This window comes from Seriola dumerili, unplaced genomic scaffold (genome assembly GCF_002260705.1).
Source record: "Seriola dumerili isolate Sdu_G_001 unplaced genomic scaffold, Sdu_1.0 BDQW01000025.1, whole genome shotgun sequence".
NCBI lineage: Eukaryota > Metazoa > Chordata > Actinopteri > Carangiformes > Carangidae > Seriola > Seriola dumerili.
Genome location: NW_019174280.1, coordinates 11021932 through 11045951, shown reverse-complemented (window position 1 = coordinate 11045951; position 24020 = coordinate 11021932). Strand labels below are relative to the sequence as shown.

General features: G+C 41.8%; 1 protein-coding gene across 1 annotated transcript in view; it reads right to left on the bottom strand.

Moving 5' to 3' along the window:
* Positions 1-3594: 3594 nt before the first annotated feature.
* The window catches only part of ppp1r14c (protein phosphatase 1 regulatory inhibitor subunit 14C), a 21859-nt gene continuing 1433 nt past the window's right edge, over positions 3595-24020 (bottom strand). Inside the window, exons 2-4 of the mRNA XM_022738010.1 lie at positions 6968-7051; positions 5988-6020; positions 3595-4071 (exon numbers count right to left, since the gene is read on the bottom strand). Of these exons, the coding sequence (XP_022593731.1) occupies positions 3997-4071; positions 5988-6020; positions 6968-7051 (192 nt within the window). The 3' untranslated portion in view covers positions 3595-3996. The remainder of the gene's footprint in view (positions 4072-5987; positions 6021-6967; positions 7052-24020) is intronic.

Below are 24020 nucleotides of genomic sequence, written 5' to 3'. Positions count from 1 at the left end.
AGCAGCGGCAGCAGCAGCAGCAGTGTGGGTGCAATTCTGTTTCCTCCAGTGAAATCCACAAGGCTGTTTGGGAATGTGTGTCAGTGAATCAGAAGACATTCATTATCATATTCTCTGTGGGAATGAAAGCTGTAGCGCATTCACCAAGTGTCTCTCTCTGTCTGCCTGTCTGTCTGTCTCCTGTGCAAACTGGCCTATATTCTTCCACATGACTTACCTTTAGAAATAAAACTATATGAGCTTTGAGTTGCCGTGAGGTCGACTTGTTCCCTCACAGATCAAAGAAATAACATGTAATGATCATGTTACATTAAGTGTCATTGTGATTACCCACACAATGGCCTTTTAAATAAGTGTTAAATCTTTCTCAGAGATCAATGAACACCTTCTACCTAGCAACAATGTACAGTAGGCCAGTAGGCTAGTCCATATGGGGCTAGACATGCTGCAGAGAAAGGCTACTCATGCGCACAATGAGCAATAATGTCATACCCTGATGAGCTCTTTACAGAATCAGACAGTGCACAGGAGTGTCCTACTAAACCACTGCCACACTGTGTGGCGCTGAGGAGGAACACATTGATAACCATGATGCTCTAATATGCCCCTTGTGCAGAAACACAGGCATGTGAAAGCGCTCGCACACCGTGGACTATGCACATATCTGAATAATGGCACACAATCAGCCACACAAATGCATCTGTACGAATACAAGCAGATTGCTTCCTTTTTAATTTGGAAGAATTTGACATATAGGGAAATACACTAATTTGCTATCTTGCTGAGAATTAGATGAGAAGATCAATACCACTCTCACATCTGTCCTGTAGATATGCAGCCACAGCCAGCTGACTGTTAAGTTAGCTTAGCATAAAAACTTTTTCCCTCTGTATCTGGTATTTATGCTAGCCTATAAGATAACTGGTGGCTTACCTGTAACTTAGCCCAATGGTGTATTTACCGGCCATACATAAGAGTGGGTGGCGGAATCATCAGAAAAATGAGTTTCCGACTGGGAAAATTTAAAAATGTCAGAAAAAATGTTGGTAAACGACTTGACAAGTTTTTGATGTCATATATGCAGAAATATGGTGGACAAAAGTAAATGTTTGGTTGATGGTATAATACGTTTGGTTAATTATTAATTCATAATGCATATGAATTTCTTCTAATTTATTAGAAATATTTATTTATATTAATTTGTAATATGATGTTAGTTTGTAACTGTTAGTTGCTGTCCTTGTAGAGTGACGTAGATTAGTTAGGAAAGTTATTTATCAGCAGTAACCCCAATAATAAGTAACACAAATACTGTAAACAGCTATCATATATAAATACAGCATATCTTCTTTGTAGCATCTACTGAAGTTGACATCCCAACTTGGGAGACGGGACCATCCGAGGAACATGTGAATGCAGCATAACTCTCAACAAGAAAGCAATCAAGCAAACTAGTGCTTTCAATAGAGCCCAGAGAGACTCATCCTTCATCCATGAAGACACACAGGGGGATATGTGTTTAAACAGTACAGAGTCATTCTGCATTTTTATTATCAGCAAAAACAAACCACACATCACATTACATTTTAAAAACAAGAACGCTTATTGTGGATGTACAGAAAAACAAAAGTGCAGCTGAAAAACTGAATATTTTAGTCTTAATAATAATAATAATAATAATAATAATGATAATAAAGGTATAAAAAAGGAAAGTGTTTCATTTTGTGAAATAAAAACCTTTGGGCCAACAAAATGTTCCCTTCAACATGCTACTTTAAAAATACATGCAAATGTAAAGCTCTCTAGTATGGACACTTTCAAAATACTCTCCACATGAAATCCCATAAATTATAAAATATCAGCCTATTGCCCCTGAACTGTTTCTTGACAGAGAAAATCCTAAGGAGTACCTCGACATGAATCCTGGAAGCATCTCAGCTGCCTATAATGGCTTCCTCTTCGACTTTTCCTTCCCATTCACTGATCCAGAAAACACATGATCTCTTTAAATAAATCAACCAGTCTGGCGACACAGCTCCAGCCCTGTTCCGACCGAGGAGTGGAAATGCAAAGGAGGACGCCACTCTAGACTGCACTCCATCAATAAAGAACACACACATTTCTTTCAGACACATTTCTCTGGCATCAATCGACAGTGAAAACGCCTTTTATACAACCGAAACCTGGGAAGAACATCAAAAACAGCACCATTTTTAAAATTTCCTGGATTCTCTCCAACGTGACAGTCACGTTGTTTCAACACAAAAAGTTCTACAAAGTCGTACATGGTAGCTAAGTCAAAAAAGTATTTTTTGCTTGATTATAAGTTTATAATATCTATACTCTTTATGAATGTTTTCTCTGTTGTTAGCATGCAAGACGGGTGCTTTGCAAGTGTTATGTTAAAATCAAACATTGCCCTGCTTTTGTCTTTGGCAGCTGAGGGTATATATCTCTATATACTATATCACATGGCAGGTTCAGCTCTGCTCCATTCCTGTTGGTTCACGATTGACTGCTCGGAAATGAAACTGGGCCCAACCCCATAACAGAGTCATGATTGTACCAGAGCTTACAGGTTTTTGAGTGTGTTGGTTACGAGAAGGTCATTAACAACAATAAATAACTAAATCCACCTCTTAAACCTGGGATTATGCAATTACAACATATTTTCTGCAACCTGGAAAAGTCTGAAACATCCTACCGGAAGACGTTTCACAAACCTATCAAACAAATCTCTGTGGAAACGCTGCGTCACACTAACGCCTCCATGACGTCTAACATTTAGGATGTAATACTCCCAGTTTTGGCACACCTTCCCTTGCAGGACCTGACAGGTTTAAATGTCAAAGTTTCAAGTTGTCTTCAGGTTCTGACTCAACCGTATTCGCCTTTTAGGTTGTCAGTAGTTAAGGTTCAGTGCTGAGTAAAAGGTGAACTGATCCTGAATGTCTTTAAAGGCAACACCAACCACTATTAGAGAGGCTAGTCAGCAGAGTTACGTGAAGCCGGGTGTGAGAAACAACTAAAATGTTTGGGCTTGGTGCTTAAACCTCAACAACCAACTGATATGTATTCTGATGAGGGACAGCAATGAACAACATCACATAACATGATAAGTGAAAGGCTGCCAATCATACAGGTGTTGTAGCGTCATACAGAGAGCCGCAACACCCATCATGCCTCGCTGTGATGAAGAGCGTACCAGAACAGTGGGAAAAAAGTAAAAAAAAAAAATCTTCACACTAAAATGTCCCCACTCTTTCCAGATTTTACACATCACAAAAGGACGGAACTGATGTACTAACGCCTTGTGCTGAAAATAAAACCACAGATCTCCCTCACATCTCCCTTGCAAGCACTGACGGAGTTAGGATAAGGAGGTTGACTTAGAAGTAGGACAAAAATAAAAACTGTTGAAGACCACATTTCAATCACGTGAACAATAAATGGCAACATACAGTACATTTTTAAAAAGAAGTAACAGCGAAACACCTCAGTAAAAAAGAGAAAACCATGAAGCACTGTGTGTACATAGTGCTACAGCTAATTTCACACCTACTGCAGTACAAACTTTTTTTTTTTTTTTTTTCCCCCCACCACCTCCCTTTTTGAGATTTATCAGTGTTTTAGTCTGTATGGCTGTTGGGATTACAGCATCGGCTTGAAAAGTTTTAACATGGCTCTGAAATGTGGAGTTAGGTGGTATTCATGTTAAAGCACGCTTGCAGTTCTGGCACGTTGCAGGGTTTGACATTTTCATTTTTCACCACGTTGGCTCTGTTTCGCTCACGTACCTTTCAACAGTCAAATAGTATAATACACCTTGTTGTGCTATATGCATGGATTTTATGGAGTGTGTTTGCAGGTTGCAGAATAGTTACTAATGTTTTGATAAGTTATTGTGTGTGATGATGACAGTCCATGTGGGGTGGGTTAAGCAGGTGGAGCTGAGATGATCTAGTTTATGTTTGATTGGTGTTGATGTGAAAGCCATTATAGGCCCTTCTTAGTTGGTGCACTGAGTTTTCTCATTCCCCTTATCCTGCCCAGCAACTCCCGGACAAAGTCCTGAAGGGAGGGAAAGAAAAAAAAACAAGTTAGACTGACAGCTGCACTCATATGCTTTCACACATACACGCACACACACACACACACACAGGTGACACACATTTCTTTCTTAAATGATTTAACATACAATTACCAAACCGTTTCTGTTTGGTTTCAGCTGTATTGGGATGTGATCGACACAAGACAGGTCCCACATGAACGTGGGGAACTTAAGTAATTGGTTGCTGACTTCCCACCCCAGACTTCTACCTCATCTAACACTCCGCAAGACAGCGAATCAAATTCAAGAATCAGGCCCATACAACTTCTTCTTCTTCTTTTTTTACAGTCTAATATTGTAATCTGATGCAATATGACTGCCAGCTTCTCATTCATTACGATCCGACCGAAATAGATGTTCCGAAGTTGCTAGTGCCACGGGGAACTATGTGAGTGAAGGAGCCTGTGATGTTGAGCAAAGCTGACTGAAACATCCGACTTTGTGCTGCATGCATGTAAGACAAACAGCCAGAAGTAATACTAAAGGGAGGGAAAATAAACACTGCGCAGCAAACTCAAATCGTGATGGTAATGTCTTTTAAATAACAAGAAGGAAATAGTGGATTGTGAGACAAAGGTTAGTCAGTAAGGAAGGGGGGGCAAAGACATTCCTCATCTTGGGAGTGAGAGGTTGTGTGGAGGTCCATGACAGTGTGACTGCAGTGGGGAGTATGCTGGAATATAATCCCCCTCATTATACCAGGGGTGACACCGCTCGTGACCTAATTACTGATGTCTCCCCCTCCTCTCTCGCTGCCTCTGTACCTCTCCTCCTCCTCCTCCTCCTCCTCCTCCTCTTTCCTCTATACCCTGGTCTGTCGTTCTCCCTCTAGCTGTCTTCTCACATATCCTCTGGATCCCTCTATTCCCATCTCTTTGTCATGACTTCTATCCCTTAATTCCTCCCCTTCATCTCTGTCTCCTACTATAATGTGCATTTTTCCACCAGTGCTCTCACTCTCTTCTTTCATCATTCTGTCTTTCACTGTTTATCCCCAGCTGATGGCGTCCTTGCGGGAGTGTGTTAAAATGGCATCTGCGCTTCCCCATACTCAGCAGATTACAGTGCATGTGTGAGCATGGGTGTGTGAGCATGGGTGTGTGAGCATGGGTTTGTGAGCGTGGGTGTGTGTAGGTGTGACACATATAAGGCGGGTGTCAACCTGGGTGGCCACTAGACTAGCTTTGGATATCAGTGACCTTGTAGTGGTCGTCACAAGCTGACCTAATAACACACACACACACACACACACACACACACACACACACACACACACACACACACACACACACACACACACACACACACACACACACACACAGATGACAGATGGGGAGCCCAGGCTGGACGACATCACCGTATGTGGAGGTAATGTGATTGGTCTGTACCACCTATAATCACCAAAATAGCTTAACCCTGCCTCACCCCAACCCAAACCCTTAACACCTTTACACACACACATGCACCCATTCACATACTCACAAACATATTAAACATACTCAAGTCCCTTGCCAAGTAAACAGATACAGTGTGTGTATATGTCAAACTATCAATCGGTGTCCTTTGTGTGTATGTGTGTGTAGGTCTAAGGTCCTTTTAAACTCTATGTCGTATTTAGGTCAGGGTGTGTGCGTGTGTGTGTGTGTGTGTGTGTGTGTGTGTGTGTGTGTGTGTGTGTGTGTGTGTGTGTGTGTGTGTGTGTGTGTGTCATCATACATTAATTAACAACACACATACATCTGGGACATGATGGTTCAACAAACAGAGTCTACACACTGCAAATTGAATAGTGTATGTGAACATCAATAATGTCTAGGTTGCTGATATTGACCATTTTATTGTGTGCACGGATGACAGACACACTAAACATACTAACCTCTGTTGGTTTGTAGCAGTCTATTAATGATTCCTGTGCAGGGAGAGAAAACAGAGAGAGGTGTTCAGGGATTAGACTTGTCTTCAATTCACTGCAGCTCCTGGACTTTTCTTTTTTCTTTTTCTTTTTCTTTTTCTTTTTCTTCTTTTTTTTCTTTTTCTTTTTCTTTTTCTTTTTCTTCTTCTTTACAAGTAGTTGTAAATGTATAAATCTACATTTGGGTTCTGTCTTGTTGGTGGTTGGTGTATGGCTTTTGCTTATGTGGATAGCCGTTTCAAATGTAGATGAAATAATGTCACCTTCCAGTACAGTCAAAATGGAAGAAAATGCTTTGGTATCAGTCTGCCAGAACTGAAGTGTCTTTGAATGAGAATCATACAGGGAGAAATCCAACACACACTTTTTTTTTTTTTTTAAAAAGGCAGCGATACCAATTTCTCCACTGACTGGAGACTCAGTAGACCAGCATGCAAGACTTTTGGTGTATCCCATGTGGAAAACCTGATGTGTAGCTCTGAAGGTGCATTCAGACAGAACAAGAAGCATAACTGCAAGCCGGTGGAAAGACAGGAGTTGGTTAATGTCTGTTCACAGGGGGATGAACAAAAACTGCACAAAACATCCAGCAGTCAACGTGATAACCGGCCTCAAGTTCTGTCTGAACACACTTGTAGTCTATTATTATTGTATGACCCACTGATAAAGAAAGCCAAAAGAGAGATTTTAATAATAGTTAATTAATAATAGAAATCATTGACTGTGTAGTATTTATGTATGTATGAGTTATGCTCAATCACACAAGTCTATAGGTCTTGGCAGCACAGAACATTACAGCTTGGTGATATAAAGTGCAACTCTTTCCTTTCACTTCTAAATCCCCTATACATTGACACTTGCATTGTATATTCCACTGGTGTTTGCTAAAAATAGACATTTGGATACAAAGACAGACACACACAGACACAGACACGGGGGTGTACCTGCAGTTTGCTGGCTCTCTCGTCGTCACTGTTGACCTCCAACAGGTCATCGATGTCTATCTCCACCTCTGGCATCTCCTCCTCCTGGAACATAAAGACGATCTTGGTTAATGAGCTGCGGAGACAGAGGCACGTCAGGAAGACAAGGACGTACAAGAGGAGAGGATGTGAACAGGAAATTGAAATGGAAAACAAAACAAAACAAGAAGCTTTGTGTTGGAATGACCACCTCCAAACACTGATGCATATAATTAATATTGTAACGTCCTTTTTCTTTTTGTGACACCAAAATCAACCCCAATTACACGCTTTCTCTCACTTTCAGTTCCTTCATTTCAACTCTCAGCACGAATCCAAGTCTGTATTTAAAACACTGTTTCTACGTCCCTTCACTCCAAGCTCCAAACAGCTCAAACATACTGTATATTTGCCTGTGAGGAGCAGACATCATATGGAAATGTCATTGCGCCGGGGCAGGGCCATTTAGTGGCTCGGTGGTTAGAGGCTGTATTCAGCTCAACACCACTTCAAAAGGTCCTGTGTTCCTCTGGTTCATTTTCTTCCACCACAAGGCTTGTGCAGAGGAGGTATGCAGGGAGGATCAACCCTTCCCTCCCAGCTACCGCATGATGCATCCTCCAAACTCTCCCTTCTGGGAATTACAGCCAAAGAAACCATGTAAAAGTGCAGCTTCTTCATCCAAGTAATGGCCTTTACCAACAGCTGAACTGCTCACTGACAGCATACTGGATGATTGCAGCAATTTCACCCCAGTGTACCTTGGAAATATGTTCATACTGGATGATCCCACACTTCACGATTTAAGTCCAACATTCAGTGCCAGTGCAGGGAGTAGTATGCCCTTTATGTACTGAGGTGGAAAGAGAGGGTGTGTAGGTAAGGGTGGTGGATTGTGATTGTTGCATATCAGACTTTCATGCAGTAAACCACAGTTTTTATTATAGGCCTGCAATTAATGTTTGCCTTTTAATTAACTGCAGTCTTTTCCTATTCTTATCCATCCACATTTTTTTTCCATAGCCATGATCTTATCCGAACCTTGACTATATCAGAGCTGCGAGAATTTCAACAACACTGGCATCAGACCAACAAAAAAAATGTATTCTGGGGTTCACCATCCCTTAGGGATTAAAACTATAGGCATCTATTTGCAGAAAATAAACAAGCCAACTATAGGCCCAAAGTACACGACTGGCTGATGATGAACATGATGATAAGTATATGGAGTCTTGTGGCGCCATTTCATTGCGTTGTCTCTGTCTCTGAACGCCGTATGATGCAACACAAAGTTCAGACCCGTTTCATTTTCTGTATTTTCTATTGCCTCTCAAAGAATTATGGGTTCGCAAGCAACATGGGAGCGACCTGAAAAAAGGGAGTTATTGAAAGCTGAAAAGCAAATTAAGTTGACTTTGCAGCAATTTTCTGAAAAATAAGGAAAAAAGAAAAAATGATGTAATGGTGGGTCAGGAATATTAATTTTTATGTTTGCCAAAGAATAAGTCACATACTAGCTCGAGAGCAGTGGCTTGGCCACAGCAACGAGCAAGAAGTGGTGCAGGCAATTTGTTTGCTTTGGGTGGGTCTCCCTAAGACCCTTGTTTTCTGATAATACTTCATTTCTGTGGTATCTCTGAATGGAAGGCTATGTGCCATGAACCATGTGGGCCTTAACCTACACCAAAATAAAAAAAAAAAAAGTGGTACTCCAGAGAAGCCCATTCTATTATTTACTTCAGCTGGAAGGCTCAGGCTCATACATAGTGAACATAGTCATTGACCGCAAACGTGACTGAAAGATTTAACACCTTCTTGCTGGGTGCATGCTGTCGAACATTCCTGGACCACAATACTAAAACTGACTCTAGCTCTTAGTTGTGTGTGTGTGTGTGTGTGTGTGTGTGTGTGTGTGTGAGCCTCACCGAGGACTCCTGTATGCTTTAGCCTGGAGCGTGCACTGGTATTCAGACACAGGAACAGGGAGGATGGAAGGATGATTTGATTTTAGCTCTCAGCATTAAAGCTCAGTCACTGTGATTTCAGTTTTGCGTGGGTGGGTGGATGTGCACAGAATGGAATTAGCTCACAATTATACCTCTGAAATTACAATACCAAATGTACAAGACATTGCAAGAGGCAAGAGCGGTACATTATGTGCTGTATGTTTGACAGCATGACTACAGAGGAATTACTGTACCGAGTGCAACTGAGGTTTTTTATAGGCCTATAAATGATTAACTGTGAATATGAATTTAAAAAAAGGAATGTGCAACATGGAGACCTAAACTCATAACTCTTGTTTACACAGTAAAAAATTCCACTTGACATGTGTGACACTGATACCTGGCTCATACATACTGTATCTCATCTGCATTAGTTCACTCACACACTTAACACTCATACAAACGCTTACACACATAGCTAGTCCACCTTCATCCTTATTCCTGAGCTGTTAAGAGGCATTTACACAACCAGCATTTTAAGCATCTCGGTCTCTCTAAAGACTAGCTGAGCGTCCCCTTCGACATCTTGCTCTGAAATCTCTCTCCGTGTCTTAGTGAGAGGGTCTTGCACTGAAATCCCCCCTCGTTAAGGAAATGGAAAAGAGAGACGGAGAATTGAGGGGAATGTGGCAGAACATATCAAAGCCTGTCATCTATTAGTATTGGAGTGCAAGCGTGGTGCAACCAGAGGACTGAGGTTATATGCAAATGCAAAACATCAGAGGAGAGATGAGCTATTTCAAACTGAGGAAAGGAGGAAGAAATGGATGAAGGAGCAGAGAGAGAGAGATGGAAAGAGAGAGGAGGCAGTTGTGGTGTGTAGAAGGGAGGAAATGATAAAAATAATGCTGTTGCCATTTGAAATTCTCATACTATTAGTGTTTGTATTTTAACTTTTTGACATCTGTTATATCACATAAAATTATTAAATTTTGCAATATTATTAGAAAATAAAACATAATTTGCAAGAAGAAAACAGAGGTAGCCTACAGGTACAAACCGAACCTCAGTGACTGCAATTTGGCTAAGCTAGCTTGTGAGCCAGCCTAAGCTAATTTACCCATTTTTTCCTTTTTCCTGTTCTCTCCTGTAATTGAAAACTCAATTTGATGCTCCAACATTTTAGAAGTTTGTTTTAGCACATAAATAAAGAAGTAGCCAAATCATTACAGAGAAAAAAAAAGTAACACCAGATAAACTAGTCCTGCCAAAAGGCCTAGCTTAGCAGAGTAGCAGTAACTGCCATCTCTGCTTTCTCTGACTATGGTGAAATTAACATGATTTGAAACAACGGCATCTTTAAATCACATATAAAATGTATTAAAAAAAATCACATTGACAAGGAAAAATTAACAGATTATGTTTGTATACCGTGTTTTAGCTGCTCTTAGTTAGCTACTGCTTTCTTGTAACAGGTTGAAAAGCATCATTTGGGTAGAACAACTGAAATGTCAATCCACTATTTTCTATGCTGACAGATTAGGTGAAGCAGTGCCCAGAATTTCAAGGCAATGGCAAAAACGAGGGATGAGATGTGTAAAAAAGCAATAGGCCTAGTGGCTGGTGTCCCGCTCGCATACTGTGCTCTGCTGGTTTCCATACAGAGAGAAGCTTCAACCTAATAATAGAGATGAATAAGTGAATTAGAATGAGTAACAGTCAGGAGGGGGAATTTAACACACTGACCTACTTCTTAAGGGGGTTGAGGGCAAAGGACAATGTTATCTATCTATCCATCCATCCATCCACTTATTTGGGTGCATAATTTCGAGATGTGCTCAAACGCTAACTATTACATAGCTTGCGTACAACTTCATCAATTTCATCCAGTTTTGCCGCCAACTTACCAAAATCCAAAGAATCTCCAAACAGGGCTTTTTTTAGATTGCTTGGAGCGCAAATCACTATCTTTGTGGTGGAGTTGGTTTGTGAACTCTCTGCCATCATTATCACATGTTTGTTGTTGAATTATTTGCTCTTTTCAGTTTGACCCACATTTCCTTTTTTTCCAATCAGTGAAAGTGACTTTGTGTGACTCCTGTCCATCATGCAGTGCATTCAGTGCATGTCACGAGGCAGACAGCTGTGGTAGTGCCGCTTTGTTTTTTCGCTTTTTTAATTTTCACAAATCGAATTTAGAATATTTTTTGAGCTCTGGTCAGTCTGCCTAGTGTTAATGTTTGAGAGAGTGTGTGTGTGTGTGTCCCTGACAATTCCACTTGTCAGCAGGCAGTCCGTCACCCTCTGTCACTGTGATTGGTGATGACTAGGGAAGCATGGCCTGTGTGTGAAGCATGACTGCAGGCAATCACAGACGACGTGCAAGTCTTCTCACACACACACACACACACAGTTTTTTTTTTTTTTTTTTTTTGCCACCATCAATCATCTGCAGAGAACTGCTCACCACAGGGCCTTGTCTCTCTGTGGAGCTTGTGAGAAAGTACCTAAGTGTGTTAAATATACTCCATGCAATGACAAGAATGGAAACACACTTGCACATTCACACACTTAACATGCAGATCAACACTGAAGTTGTTGTCGTCCTGCTGGCGATTGAGAGCCTAAAATAGGTGAGGTCACACCCACCACCCTAGGGAAAATAATTTTCCATCTTGCCAGCAGTGGGGTGATAAAATGACAGTGCACATTCTCAGGAGACAGGAAGGGACAACCTGAGACACACAAACACACAGAAATACATCCAAAATAATGAAAAATAAGATCTGGTTTAGATAGAGGCATAGGTTCAAAAGGCATCCATACGAATCATACAGAACCTCATGCTAAAAATATTTACTTTATGGGAGATATAGCTAGGTGTCTTTTTTGTTGTTTTTAATATGATCTCAGGCAGCCAGAAAACAATAGAAACCAGACAGAAATAAAGGAACAAGATGCCTGACAGCATGCACTTGTTCAAGAGAACCACAAGGAGACAGAGAATATCTGATGCAAACAACATACAATTTCTACCTGTGTTGTTGAGCATGTAGTACGTTCACATAGGAAACACAGCAAAGACAATATACATGAACAATTCTAGCATGAAAACAAAAAATGACTTTGTTTCCAAGGATGGTGTTGTGGCACACTATTGGCACACACTACAATGCATTACTGACATAAAGAGGCTACTCACAGGTGAAAGCTGAGGAGACGCATGTGTAGGCAACCAGGTCAGAAATCACTGTATATATTCTTAGACATATACATGTTGGTGAAGTTATAAAATCTAAAATTATCTAACCATTGTTTGCATAAGTGCCAGTATAGTTTAGTTCACGACTTGTATGTTTGAAATTGGGAAGCAAATTAAGCATTTGTGTTTTTGAAGCATAGAAGCGGCCTTTGTTGCAGATGAGAAGAAAGACATCGTGACGAAAACAGGAAAAGAGAGTTAGTGTGTATATTATGTGTAGAGGATAGTGTGTGCAAGAGAGATAACAAGGAGCCAAGTGTTTGTTGCGATGAAGGCAACTTTGTATAGACTGTGTATGCAAGCCGGCGAGCAAAAGAGAGTCTGATCGGGACAAACGGAGAGCGAGACAGGCAGCCAAGTGTGTTCGTAATTTGCAGAGAAAGCGTGTGCATGTGTGTCAGACTTGTTTTGACCAACAGCTAAGCAGCCGGCAGCATTTTCAGTCTGGTTAGTCTATGATGAAGCAAAAGTTAATGTAAGCGGCCCGACCCTGTGACTCACCACAAACTCTATTCAGACTCTATTCAAACACTCAACATGAACAAAGAGTCAAACTCCTTCTGACAGGGTATCACTTCACTCGGCCAAGTGATTCATTATTATTCCTATTCATAACCTATTTATATGAACCAGAACTACCAGTTATATTGAACTGTGCTTAGACCTCAAATAGCTGCAAAAGGCTTTAGCTGAGGGCAGCTACCCAGAAAGATAATTATATTACATAGATTTATCATTTCAGAAAATGTTCTACTTTCAGTATGCCATGGAGTCCACAATCTAAAGTTAATGATTAGATAATGGTTGGGTAGCTAGCTGCTGGCTTGTGCTTAAAATACCACAGTGAAAGAGAGTTGTTGCACCCTCAAAATAAAGTCAGTTTGAGGGGACACATTACGACTGGGGCTCTATGGGTCACATGACAGACAGACAGATAGGTTAGTTTTCAGTAGCATTGCTAGCCTGTCTGTTTGTACTGTAAGAAGTTCATCAAAGGATTACCACATAACGCAAGTCTCCTTGAATTTAGTCACGTTCTAGAGCGAAGGAAAAAACAAGATAAAGCTTGTTAACCAGCTACATTTCTTTTTTTCCTTCACCTCTATCTAGTTTGGACAGAGCTCTGATTCAAATGTAATCAATGCTAAAATGTTCAGATGTAAAAACTATTACTACACCCTATTGACTCATTCATGCAAACATAGCTTCTAGTTAAAAAGTTTTTTTAAAACATTACAGTCATATTAGCACTGAATCAAATTCTGTAATGTGTGTTTCTGTCGTCCAGCGAAAGACTTCCATCAGCTGTGTTCAGGATGTCTGGCCGGAGAAACATCGGATTAAGAGGAAAATACAAAGACAAAACATATCAAGTCCTACTGAAATATTTGCATTGCAACATTAAAACAATACATAAGACAACATATAAGATGACATTGAAAAATTAAATTTCAAAATAAAAATAACTATATGACTTTTGCACTGACACTTTAAACTCGTATGTGGCTATTTGTTGATATAGCTGTATTACGAAATGAGAAATTGTGCCATTGATTATTTTAGCACTAGTCTGCAGCATTACTGCAGCCTGGGCATTTGGCAGGTGGGGCGCTAATGTAGCTAAAAGGTTTTGTGTGGAGGATCATGGCAGCTGTCAGGTACAGTAGCTGAAAATGGAGGATTAGCGGCCGACACACTGTCTATCAGTTGTCATTTTGTCAGCGGCCATTTTCTGTGTGTGTGTGTGTGTGTGTGTGTGGTTATGTTCCAGTGGTACAAAGAGCACGGGAACATTCAGTCTTTACCTGTAATGGTATATTGAAGCTGAGTGTCTCGGTAATAATACTCACAATATGTGGCTGACATTGACAGATCCCCCACATTACTTAGATAATACTGAGAGCACGAGCGGGCGTACACACACACACGCACACACACACACACACACACACACACACACTGATCCGGTTTCAAAGAAAAGTTAACTAGTAAATAAGATAATAACACCTACACTCCTTAGTCACAGATCTGTATGAAAATGATGATAGATGATAGGACAGGAAGAAAGCAAGGAGAATTTTAAGGAGATGCTAAAATGTTCAAACAACACTGCAAACAAAGAAACATCATTAAAAAGTAGGACACAAAAAAGAAGAAAAGATTTAATAAATCAAACAATGAAATGATGTGCGTTAAATTAGGGACCATGCAGAGAGTTAAAAAAGATTGCAAAAGGGAAGTGAAAACAATGAAGAGAGGTATGTATGAGAGCAGTAATTAGAATACATAAGAGGAGAAAATGAAGATACAGGGAGATGGGGCACGCACAGATAAGTGGGTCACAGATGATGAGGCAGAGGGGAAGGAAGAGGAGGATTGTGCAACACAGTAAAACCTCACAGCTCAGCTTTCTTCCTCTCTCCGCGCTGCCATGCTGTGTCACATCAAAGCGAGGAGGAGCTCAAGGTTGGATGAATTCATCTTATGAGACCCAGTGGGGTGAGGGAGAGAAACCATCGCACGACAAAGAGTATACGGTGAAGATGGGACAGGGAAAAAAAGATGGGAAGAGTGGAGGATCAAAGCGGACAAGGGCACAGAGGCAGAAGACAAGCTTTACAAAGCATTGGGAAACGAAAGAAAAAAAAAAATCTTAGAACAGTAACGACAGATGGCGCAATGGTAAAAACAACCGTTTTTCTACAGCATTTTCCCTCCACATGCACCCCACTTCCTCCATCCCCCGCCTTCCAGCACCTCCCTATTGCCCCTCCAGTGAAGCAATTTGCTGAAACCATACAGCACAGATGAAGTGACTTCACTGGATAAAGTTAGCTGCTGCAGCAAAAGCTCTTTCCCACGCTGATTCAGCTGTGCTCTAGAGGACACTGTACATCACAGAGGGGAGGGAGGTAGAAAAGAAGTGGTAGAAAACGGGGGTTGGAGAGAGGATTTAATCCCCAAAGGAACATTTCAGTTAAAAATAGGAATGATTATGGATGATGATTTTGCAAGCTAATTGTCATGTAAATTCATCATTCACCCTTCATTGCTCACTCTTCATCTGAATAAGAAAGGTCACCCTTTCTGGGGGGGAAACCACGAACTCAGATTTAAGGTAGCAGCAAGACTGCAAGGAGTGATTTACAGTTAAATGTTGGATTTCCTGTATTATATATTACATATTAAACCATATTGTTCTTTATTTTATTTTCGCCATGGTAGCTGTGTTTACATTTTGTGATATAGAGTAACAGTGAACTGCGCACTTAAACAGCCAGTATGCTTCCTCAGAAGTGCTTGTGTGATGTTCGACTGTCTTTGGAAACCCCCCACGCCATTCTGACGTCAGATGACATCAACTTATCGAGCATAAACCAACGCTACTTACATAACTAAAGTTACGTAAAGCTATTTTAGCTTTGCGTCTCATAACTGAGACAACTGCCTTGTTTACGTTCTGCCATTCACTGTGATAGAGAGCAGCAACTGCAGCAAGCAAAAGTATCGTGGTGGAGATGGATTTGCTAGACATGGGTTACTGAAAAGTCAACGATTACTGAGTCTTTCTTCAACTTGCTTAATGTTAATTATCAGCAGTCTCCAGCAGCTTTGGAAACTTGGAACACAAGCAGCCAAACCTTGCAGTCTCCATGTGGCATCTCTGTAGCCCCTGACATGTAGTTACATTTTGAGGAGGCACACGTCAGCTACAGCAAAGCTATGGTGGCTACATGCGTAGGCTCCAAAGTGATAGGATAAAACAACAGCTGCCCATGTGCACATGCTTGTGTTGCTACACAAGGTCAAAATACTTTAAATCATCTCATCCTCCTTTGGTAAAAATCCTGATTTAAGCCCAGACTAAGTATTATTGTGGACTATCAGCCATAAAAAAAAAAAAAATACCAGCATCTGTCTTGTGACTCCATTTCACAGTTTTGTGGTTCAGGGGCGCATGATTCACTTTACTGTATTTACCAGAAAGACAGTTTCTCCCTCAGGCTGATATATTGACAGTCGGGGCCCATTTGGACCTTTGCCCTCAGTGCAAAGCAACGCCTTCGGCCAAACTGGACTTAAAGGGTCAATAGCATCAGGGTCACAAGCAGTCAGCCAGTCAGTCAGCCACTCAGCAAGCGTAACAGCTATCTAGCTAAGACATTAATGGATTTATTCAAATTCAGAGGCAATGAGAAAACCCTTTGCTGTGTCGTAGCAGCAACAAAACAAAGCTGACCAAGAATAATCTCTTCTTTTTTTTTTTTTTTACACTTATAATAGATCGCGGTGCTTTTTTTACTGATTGGATCCGTCGCTTCCAAATGTGCAGAGTCATTCTGCACGGGCAAAGGTGGACCTCAAGGAAACAACACACCCACATATGAACACACCCCACTGACTTTGAAAGTCAAAACAATAATCTTCCCTCCTCTCCGACTTTCCCTCATCTCCTTGTCAGGCCGTCTCCCTGTCTCTCAGACACGCGTGAATGACGGCAGCGTTTCGCATCTTTTCGCAGCGCCAACCATAGAGAGTGAGTCAGTGTTTTGTACACAACCGGTTTATAAATTGTGCCGGCCCGCTGACAATGAAACCAGTGATTAACTGGATGATCTCGGGATGGGAGGAGATGTCATAGGAAGACAAGAAAGTCAGTGTGAGAGTGTGAAAAGTCAACATCTCTTCTTTTCACAGTCTCGCAGTCTGCTTGAACACTTTGCAGCTGCTTCTCTTGTTCTTCTATCGGCCTTTAATCACTTTGCAGCAGACATCCCATATGAAATAAGCCTAAAGACTAAAATTAAAAATCTAAATGATCAAAATGGAAAGCACGGCACTTGACAATGATTGTAAATTGCACTTGCCATTTTAAGATCTTTTTTCTTGTATCGCTCTGCCTTGGGACTCGAGGGCTATATTTGCAAGACCTGTAATTCAAGTTAATAACCTTCAGATATTTTCCAGATCTTTTTATTTTTCGCCTTATCCATCTTTATTTTCTCCAGCACTGATATGCCTCCCCAGGGTTGGCAATAATATCTAAAACCACTCTGACAGCATTATACTATCACAGCTAAGCCCATAAACACAGCATACAGGGTTAATAGAGAGGGGAAACCACAAAGGAGGAGCTGGAAAGGGAAGAGGAAAGCAGTGAAAGATGGAGGCTGACAGAAAAAAATAAATAAAATCACATCATTCCATTTTATCATGATTATTTTTTATTTTCTGAACATTATTTTCTCTCCACTTATCTATTTGAATGCTTGTCTGTCACCAGATATCACATTATCATTGTATCAATTAAGCCTATTTAAATGGTTACACTCGCTGGAATCACTCATCGTATGTGATTAGCAGTGTCGACCACAGACATTAAACGTGTGTGTGAAAGCCACACTGACAGTAGAACAAATGCTGGAGGGAAAATCACAAAGAGAGAGGCGGAGGAGGATGAAAAGCAGGTGGGTGGGCGTCCCGACGGGTCAGACGCCGAGGCGAGAGGAGAGGAGTTAAAGTGTAGAGAATGACAGCAGGATGGAAAAAATGTAAAGAGATGACAAAACAACCGCATTGTGACCTCCGGCCTCAGTTTTGCTTTTTCAGATAGGCATTCGACACCTCTCTTCTGCGTGTGTGTTTATAACAGTTCCAGCAGCTGGTGGCTATCTGCTGCCTAAAAAGGCCGTCTTGTCAGCAACTCTGACTTGTTTAGCAGCAGATGCATGTGTCTGCAGGTGTTATGTGAAATGTGTCGACACGTGCTCGGACACAGACGCCGAGCGAGTACAGGTTATCTATTTTTGTCTGTGCGATTGTAATGGTAGAGAGATAAATGACTTGTTTTCCCAGCGCAGACAACAAACACAACAATGACCCCCAGCTCCCACCCTCCCCCAGATCCATAAACACATCAGTGCCACTCATTAAAACAAACATCTAAATTGACTGGTGAATTCTGCGAGTGGTTGTACCTGTCAGCTGAGCTAATGCTAGTCACTCTGGGCCCTATTTCATAATATGTGCATCCATTTTTCCTCCTCTTTTCCTCTTTTTTCCCCCCACCCCTTCTGTAGTGTGTTCTCTAATTTTTGATTTTAAAACACATTTTGAGGGCAACCACCTTAAAAATAATGAGGTAATCAACCTTAGCCCACTTCCTGTCACCAGGCGGTTTTAGCTGTGCTCAATTGATTACATCCATCGGCTGTCAGAGGTGATGGATGCACATTTGAATGGGCCAGTAAAGTGGGAAATAATGAAGACAGCTCCTATAAACCTGCAGCAGACCATAAAATTCTGTCTGTTTACACATGTACGTTTACAGTAGGTGTACATACGTACATACAGTATATCCAGTGATCTTAATGGTACCACGATGCTTCTGTCTTTGTGTGTCAATATGTGTGTGTTTGTCCCGACATGCTATTCCTAAACCTATTGAACTTTGCTAATGACCTGGCTTGAATTGCACGGTTTACTCCTCCTCTGCTGCCCAATGAGGTTCACATGATACACAGTCGTTCTCCTTCCCAGCAAGAAAAACATGAGAGGCGAGCGAGGGGAAAGGTTATTGACAAGGTCACAGGAGAAAAGAGAGGGGGAGGAGGGGATTATGGTGCAGACGGAGAGAGATGAAGATGCTCATTTTGTCAGCGTTAATGCTTAGAGGGGGGCAGAATTCAGCAACAAAACCCAGATTCAACACACACACACAAACACCGCCTTGAGACAGACCTCCCCTCCCACCCTCGCTTCTTTACTGTGGTGATGATTATCCAGAGAGAAAGAGAGCACCAGACAGAAGAGTCAGTATTATCTTCGAGAAGATGCTCCTGATGATCTCCCACTTCCCTTTGCTCCATTTGGTCCAAATATGCACACTGACCTGTATATGAGTGTGTGAATGCGTGTGTGTGTGTGTGTGTGTGTTCATCCATTCATGGAAAGTACCCCCGACCGTTCACCACCCCATATCTGCCAAATAACAGCGGAATATCATCAACCCAAAAAAGCATGCATGGCCTTATACACACATCCATACACACCCATAGACACGGACACACACACACACACACACACACGCACACACACACACACACACACACGCACACACACACACACACACACACGCACACACACACACACACACACACGCACACACACACACACACACACACGCACACACACACACACACACACACGCACACACACACACACACACACACGCACACACACACACACACACACACGCACACACACACACACACACACACGCACACACACACACACACACACACGCACACACACACACACACACACACGCACACACACACACACACACACACGCACACACACACACACACACACACGCACACACACACACACACACACACGCACACACACACACACACACACACGCACACACACACACACACACACACACACACAAGGCCTGAGGGCAGAGCACTGTGTCTGTGCTTGTACACATGAATAAGCTTCATTGAGTGGGGCTCTATTGAAGCTGAGCCATGGAAAAGTAGGGCATTACAGTGTCTCTCTCCCCTCATTCTGCAGCTTGCACCCCAACAACACACAGACAAAACTGCAGAGTGTGCGAGCTTACGGCAGACTTACCACTCTATCACTCTCTGTCGCTGTTATTCTCTCTCACACACACACACACACACACACACACACACAAAGTAAAGGCCTTTTCCTCAATAGCCTTCATCGATTGTGTTGAAGTGCTGCCAGACAGACTCATCACCGTTCTGACACATTCTGCCTTTTAATCACCTGGACTTGACCTCAGCATTTAACTGCAGTCCAGTACAGTCTAGTCTCTCATAGTGGGAAAGAGTGAGTGGGTTTTCATTTGCAGAAGTAGTGAAGATGGTGTGAGGATGAGGATTATGCTTCAGCTAAGCGGAAGATTAGGCAAATTTACATCTCAGTATTCCCACAGAAATACAAAAGCAGCTTTTGATCAGATTACTTCAATGCTGCAAAAATGTTGTCAAGTTTTTCCAAGGTACATGATTAAAAATGAGCGGATTAGGAGAAAATGGGCCCCCTGGGCTAAACACCCCTCCTATATAGCAGACTGAAAGAGGGTGAACATAGGTGCATTGTTTGTAGTCATTTTGTGTCTCTCTTTGGGGTTGTTTAGGGTCCCTGATCTCGTTTTGTGTCTCTTTGTGGTTGCTTTGTGCCTTGAAACTGAGCATTCAAAGAAGAAATATTAACAGTCACTTCATACGGAGGCTCTGGGGCAGGGGCCCCTAACCTATCAGGCTCCTGGGCCTGTGCCAGGGAGGCCCGTTTGGTGATCCATGCATGGATCAAAAGCTATTCGTCCACATGTCTTTCAGATAATGCAGAGCAGAAGCATAAAGGATTTTTCCCCTTTTTTTTCCTATGGACTTCAGCTTCAAAGTGAAATCAAGGTTAGAGCTGAAACAATCGGTCCGTTAACCAATTAGTCAACAGAAAATTATTCTGCAACATTTCCAATCATCGATTGATCATTTATGTCATCATTTAAACAAAAATGTCAAGCAGTCTTTCTTGCCAGCTTCTGGCATTTGATAATAAATGTATCTTGTTTTAGCCTTCACAACACTGTTACCTGGTTTCTAGTATTGTTTTATGATGTTGCATTGTCCTGTTTTATGCTCTTTTACCATCCTTTGCGAAAGCGGTTTCCAACATTAACAGGACCTGTCTGATGAATAAAGGTTGAATAGAAATGAAAAATAAACTGAATTTCTTTGGGTTTTAGACTGTTGGTTGAACAAAATGGCCAATGTGATGACATCACATTTAGAAAATGTATATAGACATCTAGTTAATCTAGTGAAAATAGTGAATATTTTCTGACATTTCCTGACAGAATTCAACCACGAAGAATCAATGAGAAAATTACCATATTAATCAATAGTGAAAATACAATCACAGCCCAATCAAGATACAGTATACTGTTAAATTAAATCAGTGATGGTTATAGCTTGATTTACTTATACAAAAAATGTTTCATTTCTACTTGGTGGATAGAAAGAAAAAAAAATTGTTTCTATCCATAAAGCCAGTGAGGAGAAATAAATGCACATGAGGGAGAATTCCTCCAACGACTTCTTAATAATGTGAGCATTGGCTTTGTAGAAAAATGATAAGGAGACAATAGGATGCTGTATTCTTAGCCCCCGCTGTATTAAGAGCTGTACTGGGAGCACTCGGGTCCTTAGCTATCGCTCTCCTTCCCTCTCTTTCTTTTCAAGTCACCCCTCCTCTCTGTTCTCCCCCTTCTCTCCTCTCTGTCCTCTGAAACAGCCAAATGAACAGAGGGGACATATCCCAGGAGAGCAGAGAGGAATCCATCTCTGACAGGACTCACCTTCTGTTATCCTATAGCCCAGAGAGAGGGGAAGACACAGAGCAAGGCAGAGGCTGAAGGCAAATTAAAATCAATGTTGGACAAAACCATTGTAATGAAACCCAGGAAGAGGGAAAGCTACTGGTAGATGGAGTGAAAGTTGGGTTTTCTTTTTGTATTTAAACATCTTGGGGTTTTTTTAAGTTTAAAGGAACAGTTTGATATTTTGATTATTAAGCTACTTGCTTTCTTGCAGAGAATTCAATGAGAATATTAATCCCATCTGTATGCTAAATATGAGGCTACAGACGGTTAGCATAGCTTAGCATAAAAATAAGGGAAGCCCGGCTCTGGCACAAAATTTGTCGTTTCTACATATTAAATAAACAAGTGACATGGCCAGGTTAGCCTTTTCCCCCGGTTGGCTGTTGTCTGTAGCTTCCTACTTAGCGAACACGCAAGTTTTCTCACTTTCGATATGTGAGTAAACCAGTTTTTGTTTCCAGTTAGCCCCTTTTGGATTTGTTTCTTGTGTTGTGTACTAACTCCTTTTATTTTCTTGTTCTGCAACCAAGACATTTTTTGGACACAAGAAAATATCCCAGAAATTCTCACCAACCTATTATAGAAAAAAATAAAATCCAATTTTGTTTGAGTTAACCCCGTCTCCACTGTGTTGCTTTCAGCATCAGCGCAACCAAACACACAAACACACTCTGTAATGTTCTCTAGTATCAGGTTTTCTTATGAAACAGATACAGCGGCTGACCTTTAAGCCAGGCCAGCGCAGCCAAATCAGCAGTCTCTCCCTCGCTCTGTCACGCACACACATACACAAAATACACACCTTTGTCCACCTTAGGTCTTAACGTGGAGGTGTTAGCAGGCATGAAGCGGGTGTTACTTCCACTTTACAGTCATGTGACCGAACACCATCAGTAAAGCAGTGCGCAGATGAAAGAATACTTTTAACAATGTGCCACAGTGACAGCGTGTCAAAATGAAGATGTACTCGTTTCATTACCTGCTGTCCTCTGAAATCCTGCCAGCCTCCTTGTCTTTCTACTGCCAGTCAACACTGTGCTTATTCAAGCATCAAGCATGATCAGAATGGCAATGACGCCACCGAGCCAGGGGATTATCATGTGATATTATCCCATTTGCTGTGTGAAAGACATAATATAAGGAGGTGTCATGCTGCTGGGAATATCTATACTGAAGATTTCCCACTGTTAAATTGAAGTCAATACAAACGGGACGTCTAAAGATAAGAGAGTGAAGTCTTTTTCAACAGTAAAGCTGCAATAGTGAAATAAAAGATGGATTTCTATCCGGAAATCACAGCAGGGGATGTATCCCGTGATATGCAGAGTGTTTTTGATTATTCATCTAAATTTCCATTTGCATTAAACAAATCACAGCCTCATATACAAAACCACACATGCAATGGAAGAGAAACGCAAATACTGTGTGGCCCAGATGTGACTGTCTGAGACAAATACTGGGCCGGTGCATTCCAGCCCTCATCCAAACATCAACTCGGCAGGTGAGTCCGTGTGTGGGGAGGCATCATATGATGTGTAGATCAAATGCACCTGCTGACAACTGGACTGACACGCAGCCAAGAGCTGGCTTTGAAATGTAAACCAGTCTCAGACGGGCTATACTGCTCTAACCACAGTGGGACTATAAAGAGATAGGGGGGAAGCTCGCAAACAAAATGAAAGCCATAACAACAGCAGCTGAGAGTTGGACCGCTGCAAGAAAGATTCACTTCTGATGATGTTTTAGTAGACAGAGGCAGTATGGAGCTACAGGAGATCACAGTGGCTTTGTTTGAAAAGTCTATTTGCCTTCAGTATGGGCGAGAAATATTTGCATTGCAATGCTCTGTCAGCATAGGGACAATAACGCTTTCATGTTGACATTCTGCATCAGCTGTGATTTGTGCAGGTGTTTCCCCTCTGCACATGCGCGCGCACACTGCAATCAATCTTAATAGTCTGAAATGCAGCCAGTCCACTCTCGCACGTCACAGAAATGAATAACCACATGAGCACTAATGTGTACGTGAAGGTGTCTCTCTCTCTCTCTCACACACACACACACACACACACACACACACACACACACACACACACACACACACACACACACACACACAAAATGCATCCCCACAGCCTAGTCTAGCATGTGAGCATGCACATGTGGATGCAAGATCACAACGCCCATTTCATCTCTCATTGGCTGAGCCTGAGGTGACTGTAGCTATGCCTACAGTGTGTATGTGTGCATATGTCTGTGCAGACCCTCTGCTGTGAGGAAGGGGGTCAGAGCCAGTGGAGGGGATTGGCTGGTGAGGAGAGTCACAGCATCAGCACATCCTTAACCCACTGCCCTTCTTTCCTCTTCCCCAGTCCGCCTCCGCCACCCCCAGACCCCCGACCC